The sequence below is a fragment of the Fusarium coffeatum genome, assembly GCF_003316985.1.
Source record: "Fusarium coffeatum strain FIESC_28 chromosome Unknown BRIP53273_contig_203, whole genome shotgun sequence".
In the NCBI taxonomy this organism is placed as follows: Eukaryota; Fungi; Ascomycota; class Sordariomycetes; order Hypocreales; family Nectriaceae; genus Fusarium; species Fusarium coffeatum.
The window spans coordinates 46,876-72,528 of record NW_022157996.1 but is presented as its reverse complement, the minus strand read 5'-3'; the positions used below and the strand labels follow the sequence as shown (position 1 = coordinate 72,528).

At 48.1% G+C, this 25,653-nt stretch overlaps 8 protein-coding genes across 8 annotated transcripts; 5 read left to right on the top strand and 3 right to left on the bottom strand.

Annotated features, from left to right (window-relative positions):
- Nucleotides 1–320: 320 nt before the first annotated feature.
- Nucleotides 321–2,741, bottom strand: FIESC28_08598 (uncharacterized protein; the record flags this gene model as incomplete). Its single annotated transcript, XM_031162736.1, has 1 exon — nucleotides 321–2,741. One exon carries the CDS (start codon nucleotides 2,739–2,741, stop codon nucleotides 321–323), a length of 2,421 nt encoding a protein of 806 aa, XP_031013222.1.
- Nucleotides 2,742–4,365: 1,624 nt separating this feature from the next.
- FIESC28_08597 (uncharacterized protein) lies at nucleotides 4,366–5,959 on the top strand (the record flags this gene model as incomplete). Its single annotated transcript, XM_031162735.1, has 3 exons — nucleotides 4,366–4,926; nucleotides 4,982–5,784; nucleotides 5,836–5,959. The coding sequence occupies 3 exons, from the start codon at nucleotides 4,366–4,368 to the stop codon at nucleotides 5,957–5,959; spliced, it is 1,488 nt and encodes a 495-aa protein (XP_031013221.1).
- Nucleotides 5,960–6,906: 947 nt separating this feature from the next.
- Nucleotides 6,907–8,400, bottom strand: FIESC28_08596 (uncharacterized protein; the record flags this gene model as incomplete). The annotated part of the gene is made up of 1 exon (XM_031162734.1): nucleotides 6,907–8,400. One exon carries the CDS (start codon nucleotides 8,398–8,400, stop codon nucleotides 6,907–6,909), a length of 1,494 nt encoding a protein of 497 aa, XP_031013220.1.
- A 2,180-nt stretch (nucleotides 8,401–10,580) lies between these two features.
- On the top strand, nucleotides 10,581–11,343 carry FIESC28_08595 (uncharacterized protein; the record flags this gene model as incomplete). The annotated part of the gene is made up of 3 exons (XM_031162733.1): nucleotides 10,581–10,930; nucleotides 10,990–11,233; nucleotides 11,302–11,343. The coding sequence occupies 3 exons, from the start codon at nucleotides 10,581–10,583 to the stop codon at nucleotides 11,341–11,343; spliced, it is 636 nt and encodes a 211-aa protein (XP_031013219.1).
- A 2,221-nt stretch (nucleotides 11,344–13,564) lies between these two features.
- FIESC28_08594 (uncharacterized protein) lies at nucleotides 13,565–15,623 on the top strand (the record flags this gene model as incomplete). The annotated part of the gene is made up of 3 exons (XM_031162732.1): nucleotides 13,565–14,143; nucleotides 14,209–14,434; nucleotides 14,488–15,623. 3 exons carry the CDS (start codon nucleotides 13,565–13,567, stop codon nucleotides 15,621–15,623), a joined length of 1,941 nt encoding a protein of 646 aa, XP_031013218.1.
- A 513-nt stretch (nucleotides 15,624–16,136) lies between these two features.
- FIESC28_08593 (uncharacterized protein) lies at nucleotides 16,137–16,950 on the top strand (the record flags this gene model as incomplete). Its single annotated transcript, XM_031162731.1, has 2 exons — nucleotides 16,137–16,671; nucleotides 16,721–16,950. 2 exons carry the CDS (start codon nucleotides 16,137–16,139, stop codon nucleotides 16,948–16,950), a joined length of 765 nt encoding a protein of 254 aa, XP_031013217.1.
- A 620-nt stretch (nucleotides 16,951–17,570) lies between these two features.
- On the top strand, nucleotides 17,571–22,693 carry FIESC28_08592 (uncharacterized protein; the record flags this gene model as incomplete). Its single annotated transcript, XM_031162730.1, has 8 exons — nucleotides 17,571–17,657; nucleotides 17,806–18,273; nucleotides 18,324–18,972; nucleotides 19,024–19,225; nucleotides 20,000–20,211; nucleotides 20,259–21,183; nucleotides 21,240–21,789; nucleotides 22,208–22,693. 8 exons carry the CDS (start codon nucleotides 17,571–17,573, stop codon nucleotides 22,691–22,693), a joined length of 3,579 nt encoding a protein of 1,192 aa, XP_031013216.1.
- A 255-nt stretch (nucleotides 22,694–22,948) lies between these two features.
- On the bottom strand, nucleotides 22,949–24,621 carry FIESC28_08591 (uncharacterized protein; the record flags this gene model as incomplete). Its single annotated transcript, XM_031162729.1, has 2 exons — nucleotides 22,949–24,079; nucleotides 24,130–24,621. The coding sequence occupies 2 exons, from the start codon at nucleotides 24,619–24,621 to the stop codon at nucleotides 22,949–22,951; spliced, it is 1,623 nt and encodes a 540-aa protein (XP_031013215.1).
- Between the last annotated feature and the right edge of the window lie 1,032 nt (nucleotides 24,622–25,653).

Genomic DNA, 25,653 nt, shown 5'->3' with positions numbered 1-25,653 from the left:
CGGTGACGACCAGCGAATCCCCAGTGTTGTATGTTTCTTTTTGGTGTTTCTGATATTGTGGTCTGAAATCAGGTATTCAAGTCTCAGCCGTAAAGCGGCATGCAGGCAGTTATGTTCGTGGGAGTCAGTAATTATGAGTAGCATCGTCAGCTTTGACTTATAACAAATATGTGACCATCCATGTAAAGCCGGTATATGAAATCTATATCATGTAACAAATGACCGACTCGCTTGCCTTCTTTATGTCTGTCTATAACTAAAACCAACACATCATCAATATGCTTTGCTCTTTTCATTTCTTCGTTTCCTCATGTATATCATTATTCCTGAGCCGGCCTCCCTTCTACATTGGCGATGGCGCTTTGCAAAGCACTCGTCAAATCCACATGAAATAACGGCTTATTCTGACCGTGAACCACGGCACCTCTCCGTCTTTGCTTTTCTAACTCTCCCGATGACATAGATCCATAAGATTGCGCAGAGGGCATGCCTCCTATCAATGGCTCTTCCTCTATGACTGGTGTGAAATCGTGATAGTCCGTTTCCTCGATCAGAGCTGAGTCTCTGTCTCCAATTTCTGCCACGCTGAAAATCGATTTCCATCTGCGATGAATTCCCTCTTCCTCGGGTCTGAAAGGAACTCCGAATCCTGCTGCTATGAGAGCCCGTTTGGTCCAGCGATTGTTAATGCATGCGAAGTGCCAGTCGACTCCATCAGGAGAGGCATAGGAATCAAGTTGATTTCGTATATCGATCAATCGCTGTATAGCCGTAATGTCAACATTGTTAACGGAGCTAAAATCCATAGCCACCGCCTTCAATGTCGGGAGCGTCGAGTCTGGATCCACGTGAGCAGGTCGCTTGGCAGATTTCCTCGGGCCTGGGTTGTTCCATGGTCGATCTCCTGGTCGCTCGAATGCTTCGGGGCTGCTTCGTTGTGTGTTTGACTGGATAAAATCGGTAAGATAGTCGAGAGAAGAATTGGCGTTCGGGTAGTTGAAGCCTTCAGAGAATCTGTAGATGAAGATTCCAGGGTATGGATGATCGACTTCGACTTCTGGGTTTGAGCCGTCGTCATGATCGAGCGGCAGAAACACATTTCTTGCGGAAATATCCAGATTCTCCGTCGTCCCAAACTTCCCGACGACTTTGCGGTGATCGTCGCCAATGACATGATCCCCAATGACTGAGTGAACCTTGACTTTGCCCAAAAACCTGCCGTGCGCCTTGAGAATTCGATATATGAGCACAGCGCCTGAAAAGAGAACGGTGGCGTAAAGTCCGGCTTCGATATGGGCAAATATGCTAACGATCACTCCGGTAAAGAAAATGAACACCTCGACTGGTGAAACTCTCCAGAACTGATAGATGGTGTTTGGAGGCGTAACGAGATCACCAACTGCATGTATGATAACAGCTGCAAGAGCCGCACTTGGGATGTAGAAGAAGATAGTCGTCAACAGGTATGTTGCAAGCAGAACAACCAGTCCAGTAACTATGCCAGCAGCAGGTGTTCGCACGCCAGCCTTGGACTGAATTGCAGTGCGACTAAAAGATCCCGTGGATGGAAACGCCCCAACGAAGGGCCCAATGAGATTGGCCATTCCAATAGCAACCATTTCTTGCGAGGGATCGATCGTGTAGTTGTTAACTCGCCCGAAGGATTTCGAGATGGCTATGTGCTCGACAAGTAAGACTATAACGGTTGCTGGCAGATAGGGGCCGAAATCCGAAATCAGCTCTGTCGTGATCTTGGGCACTCCAACGTTTTGAAACCCTGTAGGCACAGCTCCTAGAATGTTGAAGAGGGGATCTTCTCGTCTGTGTCTGTTCAAAGCCCAACTAATGATCGTGTATGTCAAGATAACAAACACCGTTCGCATGGTATTGGTGAAGAACAAGAGCCTTTTATGCTTGGGGTATCGCTCGGCCGCGGCCGTAAACCCCTGTCGGAAAAGGTACAAGATAGATAAGGCTGATAACCCGATGATAGCATCGCAGCTCGCCTCTCCCAAGTGCTCGATAGTGTTCATAAAGACGTTGTATGGTGATTCTCGAGTCGAAAAGCCGGATAGTCCAAGTAAGGCTGGTAGTTGGCCAACGCAGATCGTGATAGCAGAGCCAGTCATGAAAGCTGAGAGTGAGGTAATAGAGATGAGATCCACAATCCATCCACACCTGAGCATTCCAACAACAAGAACAATGAACCCGGCGGAGATGGACAAGGCGGATGCAATGACATGAGCCGGTATGTCTTGCCCAGAGTTCTGAATGTCATGAACAACGTTGCCGACAACAGTAGAAAGAACAGCAACAGGACCAATCGAGATATCCTTAGATGTCCCAAATATCCAATAGATCAAAGCCCCTATGAAGGATGAGTAAAGACCAAACTGTGGTTCCAAGTTGGCAAGCATGGCATAAGCCATTCCTTGTGGTACCACAACTGCGCCAATCGTAATACCAGCGACCAAGTCACCTGCAAACCACTGCAGATTATAGTGACTGATCCAATTTGAGAATGGGAATAATGAAACACCGTAAGTGATGAGATCTTCTTTGGACGGAATTTGTTCTTTGACCCATTCTGCTGATGTGGGCTCGGTTTCGTAGAATGAGCTGCCGCTTTGTGATGAGAGGACCGATTGATCACTTGTTTCTGGGCGGTCTTGGTTTTGGTCGTCTAGTTTGATGCCGAGGACTTTAGCTAGGCCATGGCCCAGTTTCCTCTGGCCTGTCATTGTAGCAGTCGATATGTTTCTTAGTGTTGTAACTTTGTGTTAGAGAGGTAGGTCCCGAAACAAAACTGGCGAGGCTGCCAGAGCCTGCGATAAGATGAAACAATGTTTATAATAGTCGGAACATGGCAGATAGCTGCTTGTAAATGCCCCAGCGATAGTGGATCTTTGTCAAGTTGAAAGTGCCAGGTGATACTGCAACCAGCTGTTTTAATATAGAAGTGGGTGTACAGCTTATTTGAGCTGAAGATATTGCTCTAGCGAATAAGATATCAACGGTGCTCAGCTGGTGTCTGTGAGGTTAGGTCATGCCGCTGACGAATATTGTAGGGGTGAAGACGACATTCAAGTATGAAAGATGCGATGGTAAGAACTGCATTACATTATTTATTCATGATGTAAAATTTCAAAGAAATCGGGGGATTGACTTGGTAATCCGGACTATCGGCAATCGGGATTGCGTGGATACATGATAGGCTATCAAAGAGCCATAATCTTTTTCCAGTAATATTCTCCATCTTTTTTTCTGCTCAAGGATCAAGAGTTGACCAACTTCTGAGAGGAAGAATGATATAAAAATGGGTGTTTATGTTTGGCATGACCGATGTCGCAATCGCCACTTTACCTATCATGGTAATAGTGCAACGGCCTGAGTAAACTAGACTAAACCCCACGGTCTATCACTAAAATAATCCTTGAATAAGCCAGAGTCATGACATGGACTGGACTGGACTGAGATCGAAGCAGATTAGCGATGGTCTAGTATTATTAAGAGAACTATTCCTTCTAGGAAATTGATAGGGAATTGTACTAAACTATAGAGTAGGTTGCCGTAACTTAAGAGACAGTGGCATTTGTTTGGCCCTTGTATTGAAACCACAAGTTAATAGTCTAGCCTACAACAGACAGTATTGATTAGGATTCTGCCCTGTATCGCATGATGACATATATGATCTTGACAAGATGGTATTCTTTGATATCCAACACCCAATATCTATTTCATTCTTAGATCCTTCTTATTCTTGGATCAATATATATATCCTTGTTGAAATGCATGTGAAGTCGGTGGATCGGCCTGACCAGCCCCGATCGTAATCTCAAAATAGCATGTAGCTGATAACCAGCCTCTCAATTACGTGCATTCCAGTCCCATGAACCAAGAAAAAGAACAAGACGTTGCGCTGAGAGCGTGGCACTAGACATGACGAAACATTTAAAAAGGTTCAATATCAAAGAACCGTTGAAACTATTAACCTTATATATATAGGTATCTTTAATTAATACAATAATTGGATGCAGGTTTAATTGAAAACGCGAAACAAACACGATTGATTCAATCAATTTGTCTCCCCGGCGACATCTTTTGTCTCCTTCCCTCTCCTCCCTTGTGCTGCTGAGTGCCCTTTCCAAGACTTTAATCAACCTCCAGCCTCCCCGCTAAGGGAAAACACTACACATTTCGATCCTTTCAACGACATCAGCCCTAGTAATAATTATCACTGGGCAGCTATATTCGACAACCTCGTCACTTATTCTCCTTGAATCTTTTGTATAATACTTCCTCCCTTCTTTGTCTTCTTATGCTTGTCGCAGCACTTCAGCGACACTCTTCAATATCACAACAGCCATGTCGGAACCTTCATCAAACTCCAACCTCAACGCCAGCTTCAAAGCGTCAATCCCCTCGCTTCCCGCCCCTGTAACAACACAACTCCAAGCCCCGCCATCGCCGCGCACTCATCGCGCCCTTCGTCGTCTTCAATCCGCACATACTCTCGGCGCCCGCGCCCGCGAACAGGCAACGCCCTCCCTCATCTCCCAGCAGCGACAGCGCGACGATCAGCGTGATACCACTGTCACTGCCACTACCAATTCCAATTCTAATGCCAAAAGCAATGGAAGCGCCTCACCAACAAAATCGACTCCTCCACTTTCAAACCAGAACGTTAATCGCTCGCCCCAACGAGGCCGAGCTAATAGCGATGCCACCCCGCCCCTCGTACACCAGATGAACGTTGTTACGGCTAGCAAACGTGCCGGGAGTAAGAAGCCCGTCTTCTCGCATGGCCATTTACCGTTGCATCAGATTATACGCGAGGGGCCGACTGATGGGGATTTCTTGGGCGCTTTGGAGAGTGCGCGCTGGAAGGTCATTGATGAAGGTGTCAAGAGTGCTGAAGATGGCATGGTAAGACCAAAAACAATTCATTACCGGTTGGTTCTTGAAACTAATAGTCTTGCAGTCAACGTTGAGAATATACGTCTGGCTCGTCCTTCTCGATGCCCCTATTCTATCGACCGACGACTATCTCGCGCTCATTCACCGAGGCGCTTCCCCAGCCTACTCCAAAATCCGTAACGACACATTCCGTACTCTTACAACAGATCCTCTCTTCCGCCGCCGTGTCAGCGAGGCCAGTCTTATTCGGCTCCTCAACGCAATTGCGTGGAAGCTCCATGACACCCGCGAGGAAACCCGCCAAAGCCGTCCCACCAGCAGCCGAGCTTCGCTTCCTGGTGGCAGTAGTATCTCGGGCCGTTCTCACTCAAACGCAAGCACATCCTCTCCTACTGCTCGAAACCGCGCTCGTGCCTTGACGCTCACTACAGAAGGCTCCGAATCTGGCGCTGGCGCTAGATCGTTGGAGCCTGGCACCTACGTTCAGGGTATGAATGTTCTGGCTGCCCCTTTTCTCTATGCAGCTCGTAGTGAGGCAGAAGCGTTTGTAGCATTCCACTCGCTACTAACTCGCGAATGTCCTGGTTACATCCGTGGTGCTATGGATGGTGTCCATCGAGGTCTTGCCCTTGTGGATAAAGTACTCGCAATTGTAGACCCCAAGCTGAGCATGTATCTTACTGCAAAGGGGCTTTCAGCCGAGATCTACGCTTTCCCCTCTGTCCTGACGCTATGCGCTTGTACACCTCCTCTCCCCGAAGTCCTACGGCTGTGGGACTTTCTGTTCGCCTATGGGCCGCATCTCAACATTGTTTGCATCGTGGCACAACTCACTATCATGCGGTCACAGATCTTACAGTCACCCAGGTAAGAATTGCACACAGAGCTCTGATCGGAATGACTGCTAACATTCGTCAGCCCGAACAAGGTCTTGAGATCGTTCCCCCAGCTCAATGCGGATCTCGTCAAATCCGTCACTATTGGCATTATCAAGAAGATTCCGGATGATGTTTATGCCGAGATCGTATCTCACGCTCTCTAATCGAGGCTAACCTAATCTTATGCTGCTCGATAGCCCTGAGTCCCGAGATGACACAGAGTAGAGGCACAGCATGGGCAGGGGTCTTAATACCACCTCGCGAATCGGAATCTAATCTCGAGCTGAGTCCCTTGTACAACAGCTCATAAGCTTATGGATCCTGCGGCGGAAGCCTTATTGAATACCGCCATTACGCCTTCCAGGGTTTTGCAACAGACAAGACTGGACAGGCTTTGTTTTGCTTTTTTTGTTTTGTTTATGGTTAATGATCAAATGCGTTATGATTGGGAGGAACATGATGGAACATGAATGATGAAAGGGTTCATAATAGGCACTAGGACCTTCTTAAAAGCACAGATACTTGCGATGAATTAATGAATGAATATACGACTACTTGGTTTATCTATTATCTATTTACATGTGAATCGAAGCGAAACAAAGCGAAAGTGTGGTTTCTGGTTCGCACATACATCATGTCATGTGTTGGACTTCAACACTCTATCAATCAAACTCAACGCCGGCTTACATGCATGTGATTTTTCGTCAGACGACATAAGACTTGAGCTCCCCGAAAAGGAAGTTGAAGTGCGACTTTTGTTTACCGTCACTCACGTTATGATCGTCAAATCGTAGATACTCGTCAACGTGAATGTGGAACGTGGCAGACGAACGTGCTGTTCTTGATCTGCTCCCTGATAGTATCGCTGCTGGTCGAAACCGAAGACTGAGGTAGTGAGATACAAGATAAGTACTCGGCCAAAGTATATTGCGACTCAGGCGGCGCTGCAATCAGTTTTACCGTCGGTTTAGCAGAGTTGATCATAACTCGAATCGAGCTTGCCGATATGTGGCAGAGCCAATCAACTATGCGATACTTTCAATCGTCGTGGAAAGGCCCGACTAGGTGGTGGTAGGTTCGTTGGCAAACGCCATTCTCATGTTTCAGCTTCTTAGTAGGAAGGGCAGCCACCCTCAGCTCGGTGGAAAGCATTGGCAAAGAATGTCTGCATAGCCGAGTAATGGAACAGGATGCCTCCGAGGACGGCAGCGTGCCAGAGATTGTGGCTTCCGCCGATGTAGTCAAAGCAACCGGGATACCATCTCTCAGGGATCTTGCTGGCGTAGACGACGGCACCTGAAAAGTAGACAAGCATTGATTTGGAAATGGGAGAGTAGAAGTCGTAAACAAAGTCAAGGCCGTGAGTCCATCCAAGCTGAACCATGGGAAGGAATCCAGTCAAAGCTAGACCGACATAAAAAGCGACACGAACCCAAGCCATGTCGGCACCATTAAACCGAGGATGCCAAGGGAGAATGACGCCACCAATTCCAAGAAAAGCTGTTAGACCCATGTAGGTATACCGGCTAAGGGGATCGCAGTAGAAAGCCGTGTATTCTGTCGTCATAATTGAGGCAGCGATCAATAGCGAGATACCAGTATAATCCACGCAGGCAAAGGTCGAAATAGCATCCACATCAGCCACGGCGTTCATGGTGTGCCAAATTGTAGAGCAGACAAGTGTCAAGCAAGCCATGACGAAAAAGACTCCGGCGACAAACACATCGGACTTGCTGCTGAGATTAAAGTTGGCAGTATTAGGATAAAAGTAGAGCGCAATGGCCAGGACCAATACGAGACCGAGCGCATGGGACCAAATGTTGACCGACTCGTTGGACAGATCAAAGGCTGAGCGAATACAATCAAGTTTAGACTCCGTGAAGCGATAACCCTTGTGGATGTGGGGGTTGTTGCGCCAAGGAGAGGGGAGGTCGTCATAGGAAAGAAGACGTCCTTCCTTGGCCAGAACAATAGCCTGCTGGATATGTTCCTCTAGAGAGTAGGCGGCTTGGATTGCGCGCTCGATACCCTCGTTTGCGACTCGACGTCCCTCGTCCATAAAAGCCTCGGCGGCGTTGGCGGCATTTGCGAAACCCTGCTCGCGCAACTTGTAGGCGCGGGTCTCAAAGTCGGAGAGCATAGTCTCAAGCAGGTCGACTCCCATATGAGCCTTTTCGTTCAATGACTCGGCGGCTTCTAAAGTCTCTTTGTATCTTGTCTCGAGGGTGTCAACCATGATGTGTAGACGACGTCTTCCGGCGCCAAGAACTTCTTCTGAGGCGTGAGAACATCTTGACCGAACAGCCTGAAGGGTGGAAAAGGTGCGCGAGATGCTCGAGTCCTTGCTGAGGTCGACATAGTTCTCGATAAAGTCGAGACGGCGCTCGAGCTCCGAAAGGAACAAGTCGACTTTGAGCAAGAGACCCTCCTCGCCGTCCATTATATGGCCGACAATGGATCGTCTCCTAGGAATGAAGAAAGAGTGTCGTCGCTTTCGGGGTTCGGCGTCGGGTCGGATATCGGAACCAGATGTTGTCGCTATATTATCGCTATCACGAGCCTTGTAGGCACAGGCCGAAGTGATGGCGGTGGTAACGTCGGACATGGCGGCGGCTTAATAACTTTAACGAAATTCTGTATTGTTTATGCCGCGACAATTGGACAAGAGAAGTACAGTAAGCTGGCAAGCGTTGTAACGCTGCAACTGTAATGTCGACGAGTAGATTCAATGCATCAAGTGACGCTGTTAATCGGTTGGTGAAGTTTGCTGGATAATTCACATGCAGAGAGAGGCTTTGTCGAGAGCACGAGTGATGAATGAAGAGTGCAATTGGTTGTTGTTGAATCAGCAAGTCTCGGGACAAGTTGGGTGAAGTATGGAAAGAACCCCTGCGGTTAACTGGACGCGGGGACAGCGATAGCCGAGTTTGGTTGGCGGAAATAGTCCAGCACTCGTTTTTTTCTCTTTCTCAGTAGGATAAGGATCTGCGAATAAGCCGGAGAGCCAAGCCTTGGTTGATGGGGAAAGATGAGACGATTGTTGAGGAAGGGTTTCAAAGAATTAAGGAGAGTTAACATATGATTAAAGATTCAAGAGTAGTGCAGTAGAGTAGAATTGAAGGAGAGAAGAATAGATAGTTCAGAGGAGAAAGGAATGAACAATGACAAGGACAAGACGCATGATGGTTGAGAAGTCAAGAGGGAAAAAAAGGAACTAGAACTGGATTGATCCCAGCACCTGAAATGACGGTACCGGGGGCGGTCTTGGCGTCTCCTTGTTGGGTTACTTCAACGGACGCCACAGGCAAAACGACTGCATCGTTTATTGGGCAGCCATTTAATAAGGCAGAGACAGGATGTACTCTGGAACAACATTCATTCCATTTCTCAGCTGATAGCGATAGTCACGAATCAGAGAGTTGGCACAGAGAAGGAACATATCCTCCTGACCAAGAGACTCTTTTGTTTCTACCAATCCAAACCCTTCATAGTAAGACATGGACCTCGCGATAGAATCTCGTTACTTTCACAAGATAGCTCGGTAAAACCACAGCTCGCCACGGCCCGCTTATAGATTTTGGAGGGTGTTTACTGGCGCCAATAGGACTCGAATCTGGAAACGCCGCCGATGCATCCAAGGACTACTTGCAGCTGAGCTGTTCTTTCTGGTTGGTTCCTGTTCCTGAGCTACAGAATTAAAGAAATCGACTCCAAGATTACAGCTGAGGCCGTCAGAGATAGTATCAGCTGACGTTTAGATATCATCACATTCTAGCTGAGTGAGATATACGGATACTCTCCTCTAAAATCATCCGCAATATCTATCCGGTGGCCCCGCGCAGAAAGGGGTCGGAGCGGGTTCATGCTTATGTACGGATACATTTGGGATGATATGGGGTTTAATCTGGAGCTAGTCTCAACCATTATTGATAGATATCCAACAAATCGTCAAATCATGTACAAGACTATCGTTTCGAGATCACGTCCTCAGATCTCACATGTCCAAACCCTGCGGAGATTTAAAGATGCAGGCTGACGGGGATGACTCGCTTTCTCTAAACCAGCATTGGTTGTTTAATGTCACCGCCTTGTTTACCAGCAGACTAGTAGACGCAGGGACTATATTTGATCTATGCGTTGATCTTAGGCGGTATAACAGCGTCTGTGTCTCTATCTGTAGGTCTGCCCATGTTGGATTGGTTAGGACATGCGAATCAATAGGGTTGCTTGAGGAGATGTGAGTCAGTGAGCTGCAGTCGCACAATGGCCAGGTACCATGATTGAGAGCAGACAAAGATTATATTCGCGTATGTTGTCCAAAGTACTGTGACTTTGTCTAACGTGTGTGTTTAAGCAGATGGTACTAGAGGTGACTTCTGGCGTGTAAGTGAAGTTATAAGTGAAGCAAACAGATCTCTAATAGGCTCTTGAGACTTAGATTTCTATACCACAAATTGAATAGGAATATAAAATCTGTTTCTACTAACTTCTATCTGCCTGCTGTGCTCTATTTGTCTTATTTGATAATTGAATTATTTCAAATTTAAAGATAGCTCACACCTCCATCTAACTTTGTCACCTGTAGAGCGCAGTCTGTCGTTAGGTTTGGTAGGTGCTGTTCTAGTGATGTACAATTCAGAGCCCCACCTTTATGCTCATCAAGTAATTCTCCCTCCTGCAGAACAAACAAACCATCCCATTTCTTTCGAGCATCGATCGCAATATCAACAAAGAACACTTCGTCATACCTCCTACGACTTAAATACTTCGCGCCCATACGCAAAGATGGCGATCGATAAAATCGTAACGGATCCGAAGCTCCGCACCATCTTGCAGACTTCCGAACAGGCACGCGATCAAGCTACCACCTTCATCAACCTCGGCGAGCAAATCTACAGCCAAGGACCTGCATCAGACCAGGCGCTAGATGAATTATACAAGGAACAGAGACATCTCTTCGCGACTTTGGCCCAGTTGAAAGGAATGCACCGAAACGTCTGCTTCGAAGCCCGTGATACCAAAGCACAGACTGCCGAATCGCGTCAGGAAGTCGATCGTTTGCATCTTGATCTTCAGAACCTGTACTACGAGCAACGACATCTCCAAGGTGAAATCACAGCATGTGAATCCTACGAGTAAGCTACAGCGCCCAGACTCTTGCTATGCCATGGCTCAGTCCGCTAACACAGTGTAGCCACAAGTACCAGCAACTACCTCTGATCCCCGTTGAGGAATTCCTTGCACAACATCCCGAGCATCAAGACGATGACGAGAATACCTTGATGGTGGCGCGTATCGACCATGAGCGAGCTGAGCGTGAAGCGCTCGAGCAACAGAGACAGGAGCTCCTCAAGCGAAAGCAGAAACTCATCGCGGATAACAAGCGACGAAAGGATGACTTGGCCAACCTTGACAATGACCTCGAGAAGTTTATTGATGTCAGTATACTCGATCTTTTGTACCCACAATTTGTGTTTCGTTGTTCTCTGTTCTAACATTCTTCCAGGCTGCCAAGCCAATCCACATGCTTTTCGAGAAGGCACCCTAATAGATGGTAGCACGACTGGTGAAATCACTCGATTATGTTTTCAATTCGCATTCGAGCCCGCAAACCAGCTCGTCTCGGTTTGATAAGATTAGGCAAGGAAATTGGGTATCGGAACCTCTTCAGTCGAGGCAAATTTGACGTTACGGTAGCATGATATACAGCGGGAGTACGGCGTTTACAGAAATGGTTGAAACAATAAGGGAATATTTGCCCTGGCAGGGAGCTGGGAGAGTTTCCCTTGACAAAATATACCCCGAGGGAAACAACAATGGTTCAAAATCGAGCATCCATACTGGTTCGGCACCCGAGACCAGTCTATCGCAACAGACAGCTCGAATTGACCACTCAGTATCTCTCTCTTACTGCTCAATACTTCCCGAACCCTGTGACTATTATTTCCACGATACTACGAACGCGATTATACCTAACACTTAGCTACGGTGCTTCAGCTTTACCATTGTCGTATTAGAGCGGGCCTGTACGAAAATGCGACATCCAATCACTTGTCCTCGTGGGTCTACAATAGCCGTGTATCATCGGCATCGACTAATACACTCGTCAATTGCCGGAAGATAACCATAGAGCCCTTAACCAGGTTCCGAAAGATGTCGCCGTGGTTTTGGCACATGTCATAGCGGGTTCATATCCAGTTGTGGCGGCGCGTGTTGAAGTTACCGCATGTTATTGATGAACAGGGTCCCAGCTATCACAACTACCAAAAGGCTTTGCGACAGACACCCTACCATGACAGGGGCAAGAGGGCCGCGTGAACGAAACTATTAGCCAGTCAAAGTTTTCTGTCTATCAACGTTCCTATGCAAACACCAACCAAGTGTCGAGGTTCCAAATTGGAGGCCTGATAACTGTGATCTCTGTTTACTGGGGTTGAGGATGTCCCAACGATGTCTTGGGCAGCACCATCTGCGACATGGCTTAACCGAGTCTTTGCATACCAGTGCCAGTCAAAGTTCCAGATAGGATTGTTTCTGGAGAGCATGGATTTTCAGATGATGGCTGATGCAATATACCACTGGTATAGCATACAAAAAGAAAGCTCAGGGGAGCAATGATAACAACAACAGTCGACTGCTACACCATTACTATTATCGAGAAATGGCCGTTAACACACATATTATTACCCTGACTGGACTGCGCGAGTCATAAAAACTAGCTGGTCGTCAAAGTGTCTGGACCCGAGCATTGCAGTCAGGTTCAAACGGCTAGGTCAACCATCTAGTCTTGATCACCAGTATATCTTGGGTTTACTCGCATTACAAACAATCGGATGACGGTTAGACTTCGATTCGGAAAGTCACTCCGTATTCGAGCTGGTCATCCGTTGTTTTGTGTTGCTTAAGTTCTTCAAGGTGAAATCGGTCACAAGAAGCCATGCATCTTTTCAAATTGTTCGATCAAAGACGAAAGAAGCATTGGCTGCAGCACATCAAATGCGAATCGGGACTAGCTCCGGCAAGGAGTTATAAGTCTCATGGGCTCGTGCATCTATATCATGGGCATATCCTCGATTGTGAGTGGCCGGAGCTCAACGTCCAAGACCTCTGGTATCGAATTTCAGGGTCTATCTACTACATCGCACGATGCCTGCTTATTAGAACTACGGTCGTCGAGCTTGTTTACCAAGAAACCATCATAGCTTGGCATTGGCACACTCAGCAAACACACCGCCCTGGCTCCCGTTCTCGACTTGAGTCACCTATAGCCATTATGGACTGGCCTCTTCAGAACTTGGGCTCCATGTGTTCGTCTCTTGACCCCATCTTTCGCTAAATGGGTGTGGAGTCGAGAGAGATCATTATCTTGTTGCCATGGCCGAATCAGACTGTCTATACCATGGCGCGTGCTATACGGGTTGGCGGCCGTGTCTTTGACGGGAACATGTAATTTGTGCACTCGGGATGATCACTGTATCTTCTCTATGCCGTTTCTTTCCCTAATCTCCCGGGGCTAGCTGCTTTCACGATATCATATTGCATCTACATTTGTGAAGCTCGGATCTATAGCACTTACACATGCAGATAGACGTCACAGCTTGTTCTGTTCTCTCCCCTAATTCTGATGAATATTGTGTCTGCCCTTCCGTTTCACTTTGTTACTGCCATACTGATTTCAAGTTGTTCAACTTCTTAACCAGCTACATACCTGTCTGTGTCTACAGATTCATCTGTCTGGACGACGGTCTCTCCCGGCAGCATCAAACACCATGACTGTGTTTACGTGGTTCGCGCAACGCGCGGGAGGCCTGAGCATGATTGCTCTCAGTGCTCTCTGCTACTGGGTCGTCTCCCGCGACTCAACCTTTGAGCAGCAACAATACAGCTACGATCAAACAGACGGTAAGGACGCACTTTATCCATCAACTTCAACCATAGGCGCAGGTTCCTGGAGTTACCTTTTCGCCTATTACTGCCTTCTTGTTCACGTCCTCGTCTGCATCTTCCCTCTCCGGGCGTGTTGGACGATATGGAATCTCACACAATACATGAAGCGAGCGGCGCGTAGCGATTCATTACTTGACCTGAAAAGACTTGCGTCACGTCGTGACTCGTACACTTCTGCTTCGAGTTCTGAGACTCTCATATCCAGTCGCACCAGTACCAGTTCGTCAACCACCAGCGAAGCAGGCGATTGCGATCCCGATTTCTACACGGACGGTGTGCCAGGAGCCAACGACAACGTAGTCCATGCAATTATTATTCCCAACTACAAAGAAGAGACCGATACACTCAGAGAGACACTGGACGTTTTGGCGTCCCACCCACAAGCTCACTATTCTTATGATGTAAGTCGTTTGAACGTATAAACTGAAATTGTACCACTGAAGTGATTTCTAACCCGTTCTGCTAGGTTTATCTTGGAATGGAACAGCGAGAGAGCACCGCTGAGACAAAGGCTCTCGGCCTAATTCAAGAGTTTTCCAAACGGTTTCGATCTCTCGACTTCACTCTTCATCCTTCAGATGTTCCTGGAGAGGCTGCTGGAAAGGGAAGCAATATCGGATGGGCTGCTCGTAAACTAAGCGAGAAATACCCCTCAACTCTAAGAAACAATATCATAGTCACGGGTATTGATGGTATGTTTGTTCCTGTTTCTAGTCTATACCGTTTTGCTAACACTCTTTTCTAGCCGATAGTCATCTTTCGTCGAACTACTTTACAATCCTAACGAATATGCACTTGTCGTATTCTGAGACAGCATTGACTACCGTCTACTCAGCCCCTATGATCTTCGATCGAAACGCTCATTCGGTCCCAGCTGTTGTTCGCGTCGCTGACATATTATGGGGAGCCGCTGGAATGTCTGGTTTGTACCCTGGATCATCTATTGCGCCACCTACTTCCGTGTACTCTCTTCCACTTGACTTGATTGATCGAGTTGGTGGCTGGGATTGCGGCAGCGAAGCTATTGGTGAAGATTTGCATATGTATATCAAGTGTTTCTTTGCACTCAATGGCAACTTGACAAGTCGAGTCATCTACAGCCCTATTAGCCAGAGCAATGTCACCGGTGGTGGTGGTCTCCTGAAGGACGCTCATGCCCGTTACAAGCAGGCTCTCCGTCATATGTGGGGTGCTCTTGATACTGGTTTTGCACTATGCAAACTTGTCCAACTGTGGAAGGATCGAAAGCAGACTCATCGCGCCTATCAGCCTCTTCATCAGACACTTTCTGCCGCCAACGATGTCGCTATTCCCGAAACTTTTTTAATAGACGAGCAGATTGGTCAACCTCATGTTGAGAATGGTATCTTTTCTGGTATTCACAAGGATACTGTTGAACAACCGCACTGGGAGCACATCTTCTACATGATGCATCGCCTTTTCGAAGCCCATTTTCTCCCCGTCCACATGGCAATTCTGGTCCTTTCTTCTGCGCTGTACGTAAAGCTTACAGAAAACAACGACGATCCACGAAACCTTACTTGGATCTTTGATTGGTGCAATATCATCCGCATCTACGGGTTCTTCCAAATTGGAATCTACGTATCTCTTTACGAGAGCTACCACCAAGTCTGTGTTGCTACTCGTGAGAGGGAGATGGTCAAGGCCGGTTTGGCTGATACGATGGACTTTTCAAGACGGTCCCTGAAGAGGAACTGGTATGATTATCTCGTTATTCCGGTCGTTGCGCCATTGTATGGTACTATTCCCAGCGCCCAGGCTTTGGTTTGCCAGCTTTGGGGCCAGGATTTGGTTTATACTGTGAGTAAGAAGGCGACGAGACAGCAGATACAGATTGTGAAGGTGGATGATATGGCATAATTGCGCCGCAGTGGAGGTTACTTTGTGGCAATGTTGCAATGAATGATGCATAACTGGATAGGTAATAATAATACATGGGCATAATAGAGCATACAGCTACTAATGACTTGAGTGGTAATGAGAGGTCGAAATAATATAGTAATAATACTGAACCTCATCGAACAGGCATAAAGACGTCTCATGGCTATCTGGGACTCGGGTACAATACAATCTCTTACAGAGTAAAACTGGTTATGTGGAGTCACTCGGCGCCGAAGGCCTTCGGATGTTAAGTCAATTGAGCCAATGAGAGGGGGGCCGGGGGACTAATACAGCATTCGGAGACATTTTTCGCGACGGGACCATTACCGTCCGATATCTTGAAGCTATTTCCTTGGCCATACGGATTGTAAGTCAGACTAGAGACGCTGGAATACATCATATAAAAAGTATATAAGTCTTGGTCGATGGAAGACATTATCCTGTTGCTTAGTATCAATATCAATATTTTCTTTCCCATCTAGCACCTTTAAGATGGCATCTAAGCAACTACGTATCGGCGTTTTCATGCCCTCAAGCGTACAACTCCTCGACCTCGCGACAGTTGATGTACTTGCCTCAATGTCGAAAGAATATCTTGGCCTCTTACCTCTGCCAGCTCACATTGGCAAGATGGCACCCAGCATCAAGATAACATACATCACATCACCCAAGCTCTTCCCAGATGTAGCTCTGACTGCTGATCTCACCATCCGCGCAACACGCACATACGAAGATGAGGATGTTGCACCAGGCAAACTGGACATCGTCGTTGTTCCTGGTACAGAACCAGGCGATGACTTTGAGGAGGATGCAACCAGGTGGCTGAGGGATCAATTCAACACAGAGGGTGTTGATGTGTTGTGTGTTTGCACTGGTGTCTTCCTGTGTGGTGCAGCAGGCATACTTGATGGGAAGAGTGTAAGTGGGCCTCGAGGACTACAGGATGATCTGAGGAAGAAGTATCCAAATGTTAAGTTTGTGGGAGAAAAGTATCGATGGATTCAAGATAGCAACTTGTGGACAAGTGGTATGTCTTTGCTTGAACACCCGTACGCCAATGGCTAACAGAATCATAGGTGGGATAACCAATGGCAACGATATGATGGTTGCTTATGCCTACGCCAACAGCAAATATTGGCCAAAACCTGTTGTTAGTATGGGCTCAATGCTGACTGACGTTGGGGATCGACCTCAATTGTATGATCAAGGCCAGCGCAAGTTCTTCTTAACCATTGCATGGCATATTGCTCAGGCTTGGTTTTTGAGTTTGATGCCATCCAAGAAGAATCAGAGCAAGAAGGATTAGTTAGACAAGTTAAAGTTGACGAGACCGAAGGATAGACGTCATCTTTTAGTCTGGCCGCTACCCTGTAATAGTATCGATGTTCATGGTATTAAGCAGTGTACTAAGTTATTGATTGTTCTCAAGATAAGACGAATATACTTTGCGATGATTAGTAAATATACCTGCTCTTGCCTCTTGTCTTCAAACTCGACTTGTTCGCGCTTGACTCGCTCAGTAAAGTTACCGTCTTTTCCTCGGAGGCTCTCAAAGGCTCTTTCCTTGCCTTCGCTGGATAGTGGAGTTTGCGGCGGGAAAATCTGCACCAGAGCGGATACTGTCTGCTGTTGCTGCGACAGCGACCGCCCCATTCAGATAAGAATTCTTATCGCAAACTCCCATTGGCAGAAGGTGCTCTTCCCAGTGGGGGCACCTGTCGAGCCCCGAAAAAAATTTCGAAGCTTTGGAGGATGCTTCTCGATTCTTAGTTTTCTTCTTTCGTAGTGAGCGAGAGTTCTAACAAAACTTCATCCCAACATCATCTCTTCATCTTTTCTCTTACTTCCTAATTCTCCATTCTCTACCCCATTCCCTTTATACACCTATAGTCTTTTTGACACAAAAGTAATCACACAACTGTCACAATGTCTGCTGTTCCTGGTCCCGTTTACGGCCTCGAGGTCCCTCCTGGAGAGATCTTGATTCCTGCCGCCATGGAGTTCCCTGCTTCTGTAAGTCTATTTCTCGATGCTCCAAGGCGCTCCTGATGCGATGTGATGCGTCTTTACGACCGGGCTTGTGTCTGGTCCTCGGCGCATCATTTGCGACGCTGTCTGCCCTACCAATTGAGTCCAAAATTCTAACCGTAAAACTTTGCAGTTCCGCATCACCATGGCTGCTGTCGACCCTACAGAGGAGCCTGAGGCCGATGGTGAGGGCAACATCCCCACCGTCCCTCGCTCTACCCTGCGCCTTGTCAAGCGCGCTCTCACTGATCTCGACGAGGAGGATGAGGATGATGAGGAGATTGACGACGAGACCTTGAAGGCTCTGCTTGCCGGCTCTGACGACGAGGAGGACTCTGATGAGGAGGCCAACGGTGGCCCCAGCGACCCCGTCAAGGCCAAGAAGCAGCGACAGGCTGCCGCCATCAAGAAGCTTCTCGAATCCGCCCAGGAGGAGGAGTCCGACGAGGAGATGGAGGATGCTAAGCCCAACGGCAAGTCCAAGGGCAAGGCTAAGGCCACCGAGGAGGACGATGATGAGGACGACGAGGACTCCGACGATGACAGCGAGGAGGGTGCCGACCTCGAGAACTTTGTCATCTGCACTCTTGACACCGAGAGGGTAAGTTGTAGCCAATGCTCTATCAAGACAACCAACTAACTTTATTCCAGAACTACCAGCAGCCTCTTGACATCACCGTCAACCACGGCGAGAAGGTCTTCTTCGTTGTCACCGGTTCCCACACTGTTTACCTGACCGGAAACTACATCATGGACGACGATGAGGATGAGGACTCTGAGGACGAGGACGAGTACGACCTGTCCCCCGATGAGCTCGAGTACGGCCTCGAGGGTGACGACAGTGACGCCAGCGATGACCTCGATGGCCTTGAGGACCCCCGCATCCAGGAGATTGAGACTGATGAGGAGGAGGCCCCCAAGCTTGTTGCTGCCAAGAAGGGCAAGAACAAGCGCGCCGCCGAGGAGGCCGAGGGTCTCGATGAGCTCATGGCCAAGGACGATGCTAAGCTTTCCAAGAAGCAGCAAAAGAAGCTCAAGAACAACCAGGGCGAGGCTGTCGCCGCCGAGGAGAAGAAGGATGCTAAGAAGGTTCAGTTCGCCAAGAACCTCGAGCAGGGCCCTACCGGTTCCACCGAGAAGGCCAAGCAGGGCAAGGACACCAAGCCTGCCACCGGCGTTAAGGTTGTTCAAGGCGTCACCATCGACGACCGAACCATCGGTAACGGCCGCACTGTCAAGAACGGCGATACCGTCGGTGTCCGATACATTGGCAAGCTCCAGAACGGAAAGCAGTTCGATGGTTAGTACTCCATTGTTTCACTACTGGCGCAGCTTTACTGACATTCAATAGCCAACAAGAAGGGTAAGCCTTTCTCCTTCAAGGCCGGCAAGGGTCAGGTCATCAAGGGCTGGGACATTGGTGTCGTCGGCATGGCCATTGGTGGTGAGCGTCGTCTGACCATCCCTGCCCACCTCGCCTACGGCTCTCGTGGCCTTCCCGGCATTCCTGCCAACAGCACATTGGTCTTCGATGTCAAGCTCCTGGAGATCAAGTGAGCGTAGCGCAAGCTATGAATTCCACTAGCCTGAGTTGCCGACTCGCCACCAGTCTCGTATAATACCCCCTTCAGAGCGGTGGCAGGAGGCGACGAGTTGATGACATGGAGACGTTTCTCTTCCTAGGCTTCTATGCACATCATGTGCTGCTCGATTGCTGTTGGGCCGCATGTCAGGATAAGGAGCCTTGGACTTTTGCCCTGCAAAGAGCCCGTGTTTATACAAAACATGAGGGGAGCAGTCTAGATGGCAAACAGGAATGATGGGGCGAGGACCGTCCCGCGTTGCATGATATGAAATTGGCGTACGATAAAAAGGGTTATTGTTTCTTTTTTTGCTGTTACTGTGGGATACTTTTCCCTCCATCTGAAAGGATATGTAGAGTTGAGCAGATAAAATGCTATTTCTTTCCTCTTCATCTTATGACTCGACCTCGTGTATTGTTTCTTGCCGTGAAAATGTAAAAACATGATCCCTCTGCTTACCCTTTCGTTTGGCAAGTGCGGTCGAGGAAGTCACAACCCACATCAAACTTCCCCAACCAACCTCTCATAAAGTGGTCTGTTGCCTTGATTGGTATTCTAACCTGCATCTATCATGTAACATGCCGGCCGTGACATAAACAAGGCTATCGTGCACACGGTTCAGGTGTCATTCTCTTCAGAGTACGGTGTTCCCGTTAATTCTTTAATACTTTAATAAAGCCTTATTCTACTTTCTTACTCAGTATCGATGCAGCAATAACTTTCTCTTCATCATTCATCTTGCAGCATCATGGCCCCGGCCCTCCTCAAGAAGGCCAGCCAACAGTTTATACGTCTTTCTTCATGTGATTCAAAACATGCTTTAGAACCGTCACCGGACTCTGAGGCGAATGGCCCTGACGGCCTCGATGTACGGAAACCTGGCAATGTTGGCTCGAAAAGATGGGGGAAGCCTTTTCGGAGTGCCCTCAAAAGCCTGAGGATCAGTGGACGCAGTGGTAAGTATCTCGATGCCCTCGTTTGTACTTAAACCTAACTGTCATAGTTGTTGAGGTATCAAAGGACTTGAACACGCCTCCTGGAGATCAAGTCAGAGCCATTCAACTGGCGAAATATGCCCAAGAACATGGATTCGCTCCCAAGAGTCCCCATACAAAGGAACTACTCCGAAAGTTCCGACCGAACCCCGTGGCCATGACTTCCAATTCGACATTGGTGATCCGAACTCCTCCAGCAAGGGCACGAAGTTCTTTGCAACCGTTGAACGTCACTCCCTTGAGTGACTTATCAACTCCTACTTGCTCCGAAGCAAGTGCTAAGCCCTCCTCAGTTCCGGAAGAGTCAACGGCGAAAACATCAGTCGAATCGTCTCCCTCACAGCAGGATAGGGCAACAGCTGATAGACGATACAATAGACGGAATCCATGGACACGATCTAGTCCCGAAGGTCGAGCACTCAGTACCATTCCGGAAGCTGGCGTAATCCAAGCTCGACCTACAATTGCTACTGTAGAGAGAGCCTCCGCTGCCAAGATCTTCCTCGAGACCCATTACAACGAGCTCCTTTACAAACCCAATGCGAGGGCTTTAAGATTTCAAAGTCTCGAAGCTCAGTTGTGCAACTGCTTGCTAATAACACCAGAAGACAAAGAGAGAATTCGAGTGCAGTACAGAATACAGGAGACCTGCCATCTGAGGGAGCTACGAACAATGAAAGCCCATTGCATCGCTCATGACTGGAAGGATGAATCTGGACTCTCAGTCAACAATTACGAGCCATTGAAGATTTTGGGCAAAGGAAGTTTTGGAGTAGTTAGATTGGTACGTGAGAAGGCTGCTCCAGGACATGCTTTCCCCAGACAGGTATACGCTATGAAGGTCATTCGGAAGTCGGAAATGATACGGAACAGCCAAGAAGGTCATCTGAGGGCTGAGAGGGACTTTCTTGTTGCCTCCGAAGGCTCACAGTGGTTCGCATAAGACACGATCGAATGCATGTCGAGTACTTGACTAACAACTCACCTAGGGCTGTTCCATTGATCGCCAGCTTTCAAGACCCAACAAGTCTCTATCTTGTAATGGAGTATATGCCCGGCGGAGACTTTCTTGGACTACTCATTCGACAACACATCTTGCAAGAACCCATTGCGCAATTCTACATTGCAGAGATGATCCTTGCTATGGAAGAGGCCCATCGATTGAACTTCATTCATCGCGACATAAAACCAGACAACTTTCTGATATCAGCGAGTGGCCACTTGAAGATATCTGATTTCGGACTAGCATTTGACGACCACTGGTCTCACGACGCAGCATATTACAGCACTCATCGATATTCACTGGTGCGAGGACTCGGTATAAATGTCACTGGGGATGAAATAGATCAGAAAACCAGCAAGGACATCTTGAAACAATTCGAATGGTACCAGTCCGTTATGTCTGGACTCGATCGACATGCAAGATATCCAGTGGGCAATGAAGATTTGCGAACTCTCATCGGTTGGAGAAACCGACACGGTAACCGCACTGCCGCGCGCTCCGTTGTTGGAACTAGCCAGTACATGGCACCTGAAGTGGTTCGTGGCCATCAGTACGATGGGAGATGTGATTAGTAGAGCATTGGCATCATCCTCTACGAATGCCTTTATGGGCAAACCCCCTTTCTGGCAGAAGAGGGACGCAAACAGACGAAGCAAAACATCGTTGTGAGTATGCTTGACTGAATCTTAGCTGAGGAAGACTGACACGTTGGTGTAGAATTTCAAAACGAACTTCAAATTTCCACATAGGCCTTTTGTCACTGAAAAGTGCAAAGACCTTATCTGGCAATTGATTCAAGATAAAGACTCCCGATTGTGCTCAAGGAAATACCAAATGAAGTACCGCGGCTTTGAGGGCTCACGAGATTAAGGTGGTCGCTATGTGTTCCCTGGTGACGCGGAAGATATAAAAGCCCACAGATGGTTCAAGAACACGCAATGGGACCGCTTACAGTCCATGCCGGCACCATTCACCCCTAACCTAAAAAGCGACGATGATGCACATTACTTTGACGAGTCTGAACCTTTCGAAGACTGGTCTGAATCCATACCCTCCGGCATATATCTCAACACAGAAGACGTGAAAGAGCTACTGTTTGGATTCGAAGCTCACGTGCAGGAGAAGGCCATGGGGCTCATCAAAGTTCCGTTCGATGCGGCCAAACTTCGAAGTATGGACCGTGATATCGATGCAGCGACTGACCTTCAGCCTAACGAGAAGGCAACGTTGAAGCAGTTTGTCAGGTTTTACGGCCACAAGGAGCGTAAGCGCCCACGAGACATGTTGCTTCGGGACAAGAGTACGAAGAAGATATCACTGAGGATTCGAAAAGAAACGGCATTCATGGGATATACCTGGCGACGAATGCGACCTGGTGGTTACATTGAGCAGACGCAGCCAGAGACACCCTCGGTCTCTGAAGTACAAGTTGCAGCCTAAAGCACTTCCACCTCGAACAGTTTTTGAACCAGAAACGAACGGAACCACGAAAGAGTAGGAGAATAAAGAGACAGTGAAAAGTTTTGTAAGCTCCTCCGAACCCTCAAAAGTAGTATTATGAATAGACATTAAGCATTAGGCCGTAGTAGTGGCATATGTACGTATATCCTATCCTCATTCCATCATCCTAGTGCTAAACAAAAACGTCAAGTCGTCATCAGTCAACATGATATGCAGTTCCTATTATTTCTTCCATCATTGAGATTTGGGTCTCTGCCCAGTAAGATATGCCTCGGAGTCCATCAATGCAGTAGGGTCACCCGAAGCTACAGCCTTGGCATTACGGATTTCCCATTCAAATTCTTTCAAACCGCGAATCTCCCAGGAAAAGAAGAGTAGGGAGAGAAGGCCATCGATAACGCCTGCAACCAAGCTTAGACTGCTGATCAGCATAAGGATGAATGCAACAAAATTCTCAGGGCTGAACCACACAGCAACAAGACATGCGAACCAGATAAACAATGCAACAAAGAAATGTACACCACGCCAAAAGCGTTGCTGGAGTTCACGGGAGTGATACTTTTGAATCATGCCAAGAATCTCATCGTATGTGGATGCTTGCAAAGAGTCACGGCTGGAGGAGCGGCCACGCTTGAGCTGAGTATCCGGATCGGCAGTCTGCGCTGCATCACCAGCATGTATGCTGCTAGCTGGACTGCTGGGAGCCAAGTACGCACCGGTCTGGAGAGCCGCAGAAGGAGTCTCAGAGCGAGGATCAACTGGAGTAGGCGCCGGAGAAGGAGTGTGCCGGGTGAGAGTAGCTTGGACGGCGAAGTGATCCGAGAGCGAACAAAGAAGGTCGGGATGTCGTTCAGTCATTGAAACGTGAGCGGATTTGACGATCCAGCCGGGGGTGGTGGCTGGAGCATCAGGGTCGACACCTGTCGAAGCAAATATATAATCAAGGCGTTGACCTCTAGAGTCGATCGTGTCAGGTGGGACTTCACAAATATCGCCCTTTTTGAGACGATTCTGCTGATTCTTGTTCCAACGCCAGGTGTTGTAGACGGAATTGCTAGTTGCGCCATTCTCGAGGAGGTTGAAGTCAGCTGTAGGTAAAGGGCGGTGGCGTTCCTTCTCAGAAGGGTGGTAAGCAGGACCAAGAGAGCTATCTGGATGAAGAATTCGCCAAACATCGCGAACAGGCGCACATCCTGTGATAACACGGTGGAATATGGACAAGGGGAGCATGTTAAAGTCACCCATGCCAACAACGAGATGTCCTCGTTCAGCAGCACCGCGTAAAAGCTTCGACATTTCCCATGACTGAGCAACTTGATGGCAAGTGTAGGTACTCACGGGTTCAGGCTCGTAAGGGGCGTGAGTCTGAGATGCGTTAGGCAAGAGCACGAACCTCATGAACAAGGGCGACTTACATGAGTGTTGAAGACCTCGATGATATCCTTTCTTCTTGGCCCAAAGCGAATCTTCGCACATGCGATACCCTTACCCACATACCAATCTCCTCTCCAAAAGGCGGTCGGACGTCCATTGAGAGGATATTTGAACATGGTGCTTTCCTCAATAGGCCAGTGACTCAAGATGGCCAAACCACCCCCGAAGGCGCCGCTATGGTAAAACTTGCCATAGGGAAGAATTTGGCGAGTATGGTGACGAATAGCCTGATAATCCTCCTGTGTAAAACATTCCTGCAAAGCGACGATTTGCGGTGTAGGTACAGCGTGTGCAATTCTATGGCCGATCTCGTCTAGTCGCGCGTTACGTTGAGTCGAAATGTAGCGAAGACCCCAGCAATTCAGGGTCAAAAGATTGACCTCGGAAGGAGCACCCTGACGAGAGCCATCGTGGTCGACGACTATGGTAGAAGGCGACGTGACATGCTCAGAAGCGTCACTTGCCATGACCATGGCGCCGGTAGAGTATGCGGAAGTAATGGTGACTGTCGTCGCCGAGGTGAAAGAGGGAAAGAAGAAAAAAAAAGCGACAGCAGATTAGATTAGATAGATGTGTATATAACCCGTACATGTAAGGTTAGAGTATAAGATCTGCAGGTGGAAAGATTGAATTCAGGTGGCGCGATGCCTCGGTTGAGGATATTAATTAATTACGATAACGGCACCAACCAGGCGTAACCGCTGTTAGTGGTAAGGCTAGCAGGCGTCAAGTCAAAATAGTGCCTGTTAGCCACGATCGATAATTCGGAGAGAGAGGCAGGTGATGTTAAAGAAAAGGAGCCCAGTAAAATACAAAACACGCGACGCGCAAATGTTAATTTCCTCAATTGCCCAATAGAACCTATGTCATGGCGCCTTCTCGTTTTGGGAGACGCTGGCCGGTAGTAACGGTGGTAGGGTGGCTTGGGGAAGGCAAGCTGGAGTGGTCGGACTGGACCTTCCGCTCTTAAAAGGGTCCGGCCGCACGTTGTGGAGAACGCCTACCGTAAGTGCCGAGAGTCTAGATGGAAGGTGCAGATGAGTGGGAAGTTACTTATGTACATGTACGGAGTTGTCCTTGTCCAAGACATTTCATGGATGAATAGAATATCTACATGGATGTAGACAGGATATCGAAGATCACCCGTTGGAAACAATGGACCTCGTCTATTGAAACCTATACCAGGTTTTCTCGCAATCAATGTACCGAGTACAACTCTATGGCTCCAGTACGTACAGAAGTTTCTAGGCACCCTCACCTTCAAGTCTCCCACCATTCCTCATACAGCACTGTACTCGAAGCTACATACAGCTCCTGCCCAGAGCTCACTTACACCACATCTTAGAGCCTCATAATTGGTAGATACCCCTCATCAATGCCAGGAACTCAAAACGCGTCATTCTTTGGTACCCATTTCATCGAACCCTCTCGTATCGTCCGGCTGTCTGTAGAACCCTTTGTTCCCTGTCATCACTCAACTCATGTCTATATGTTGATTTGCTTTC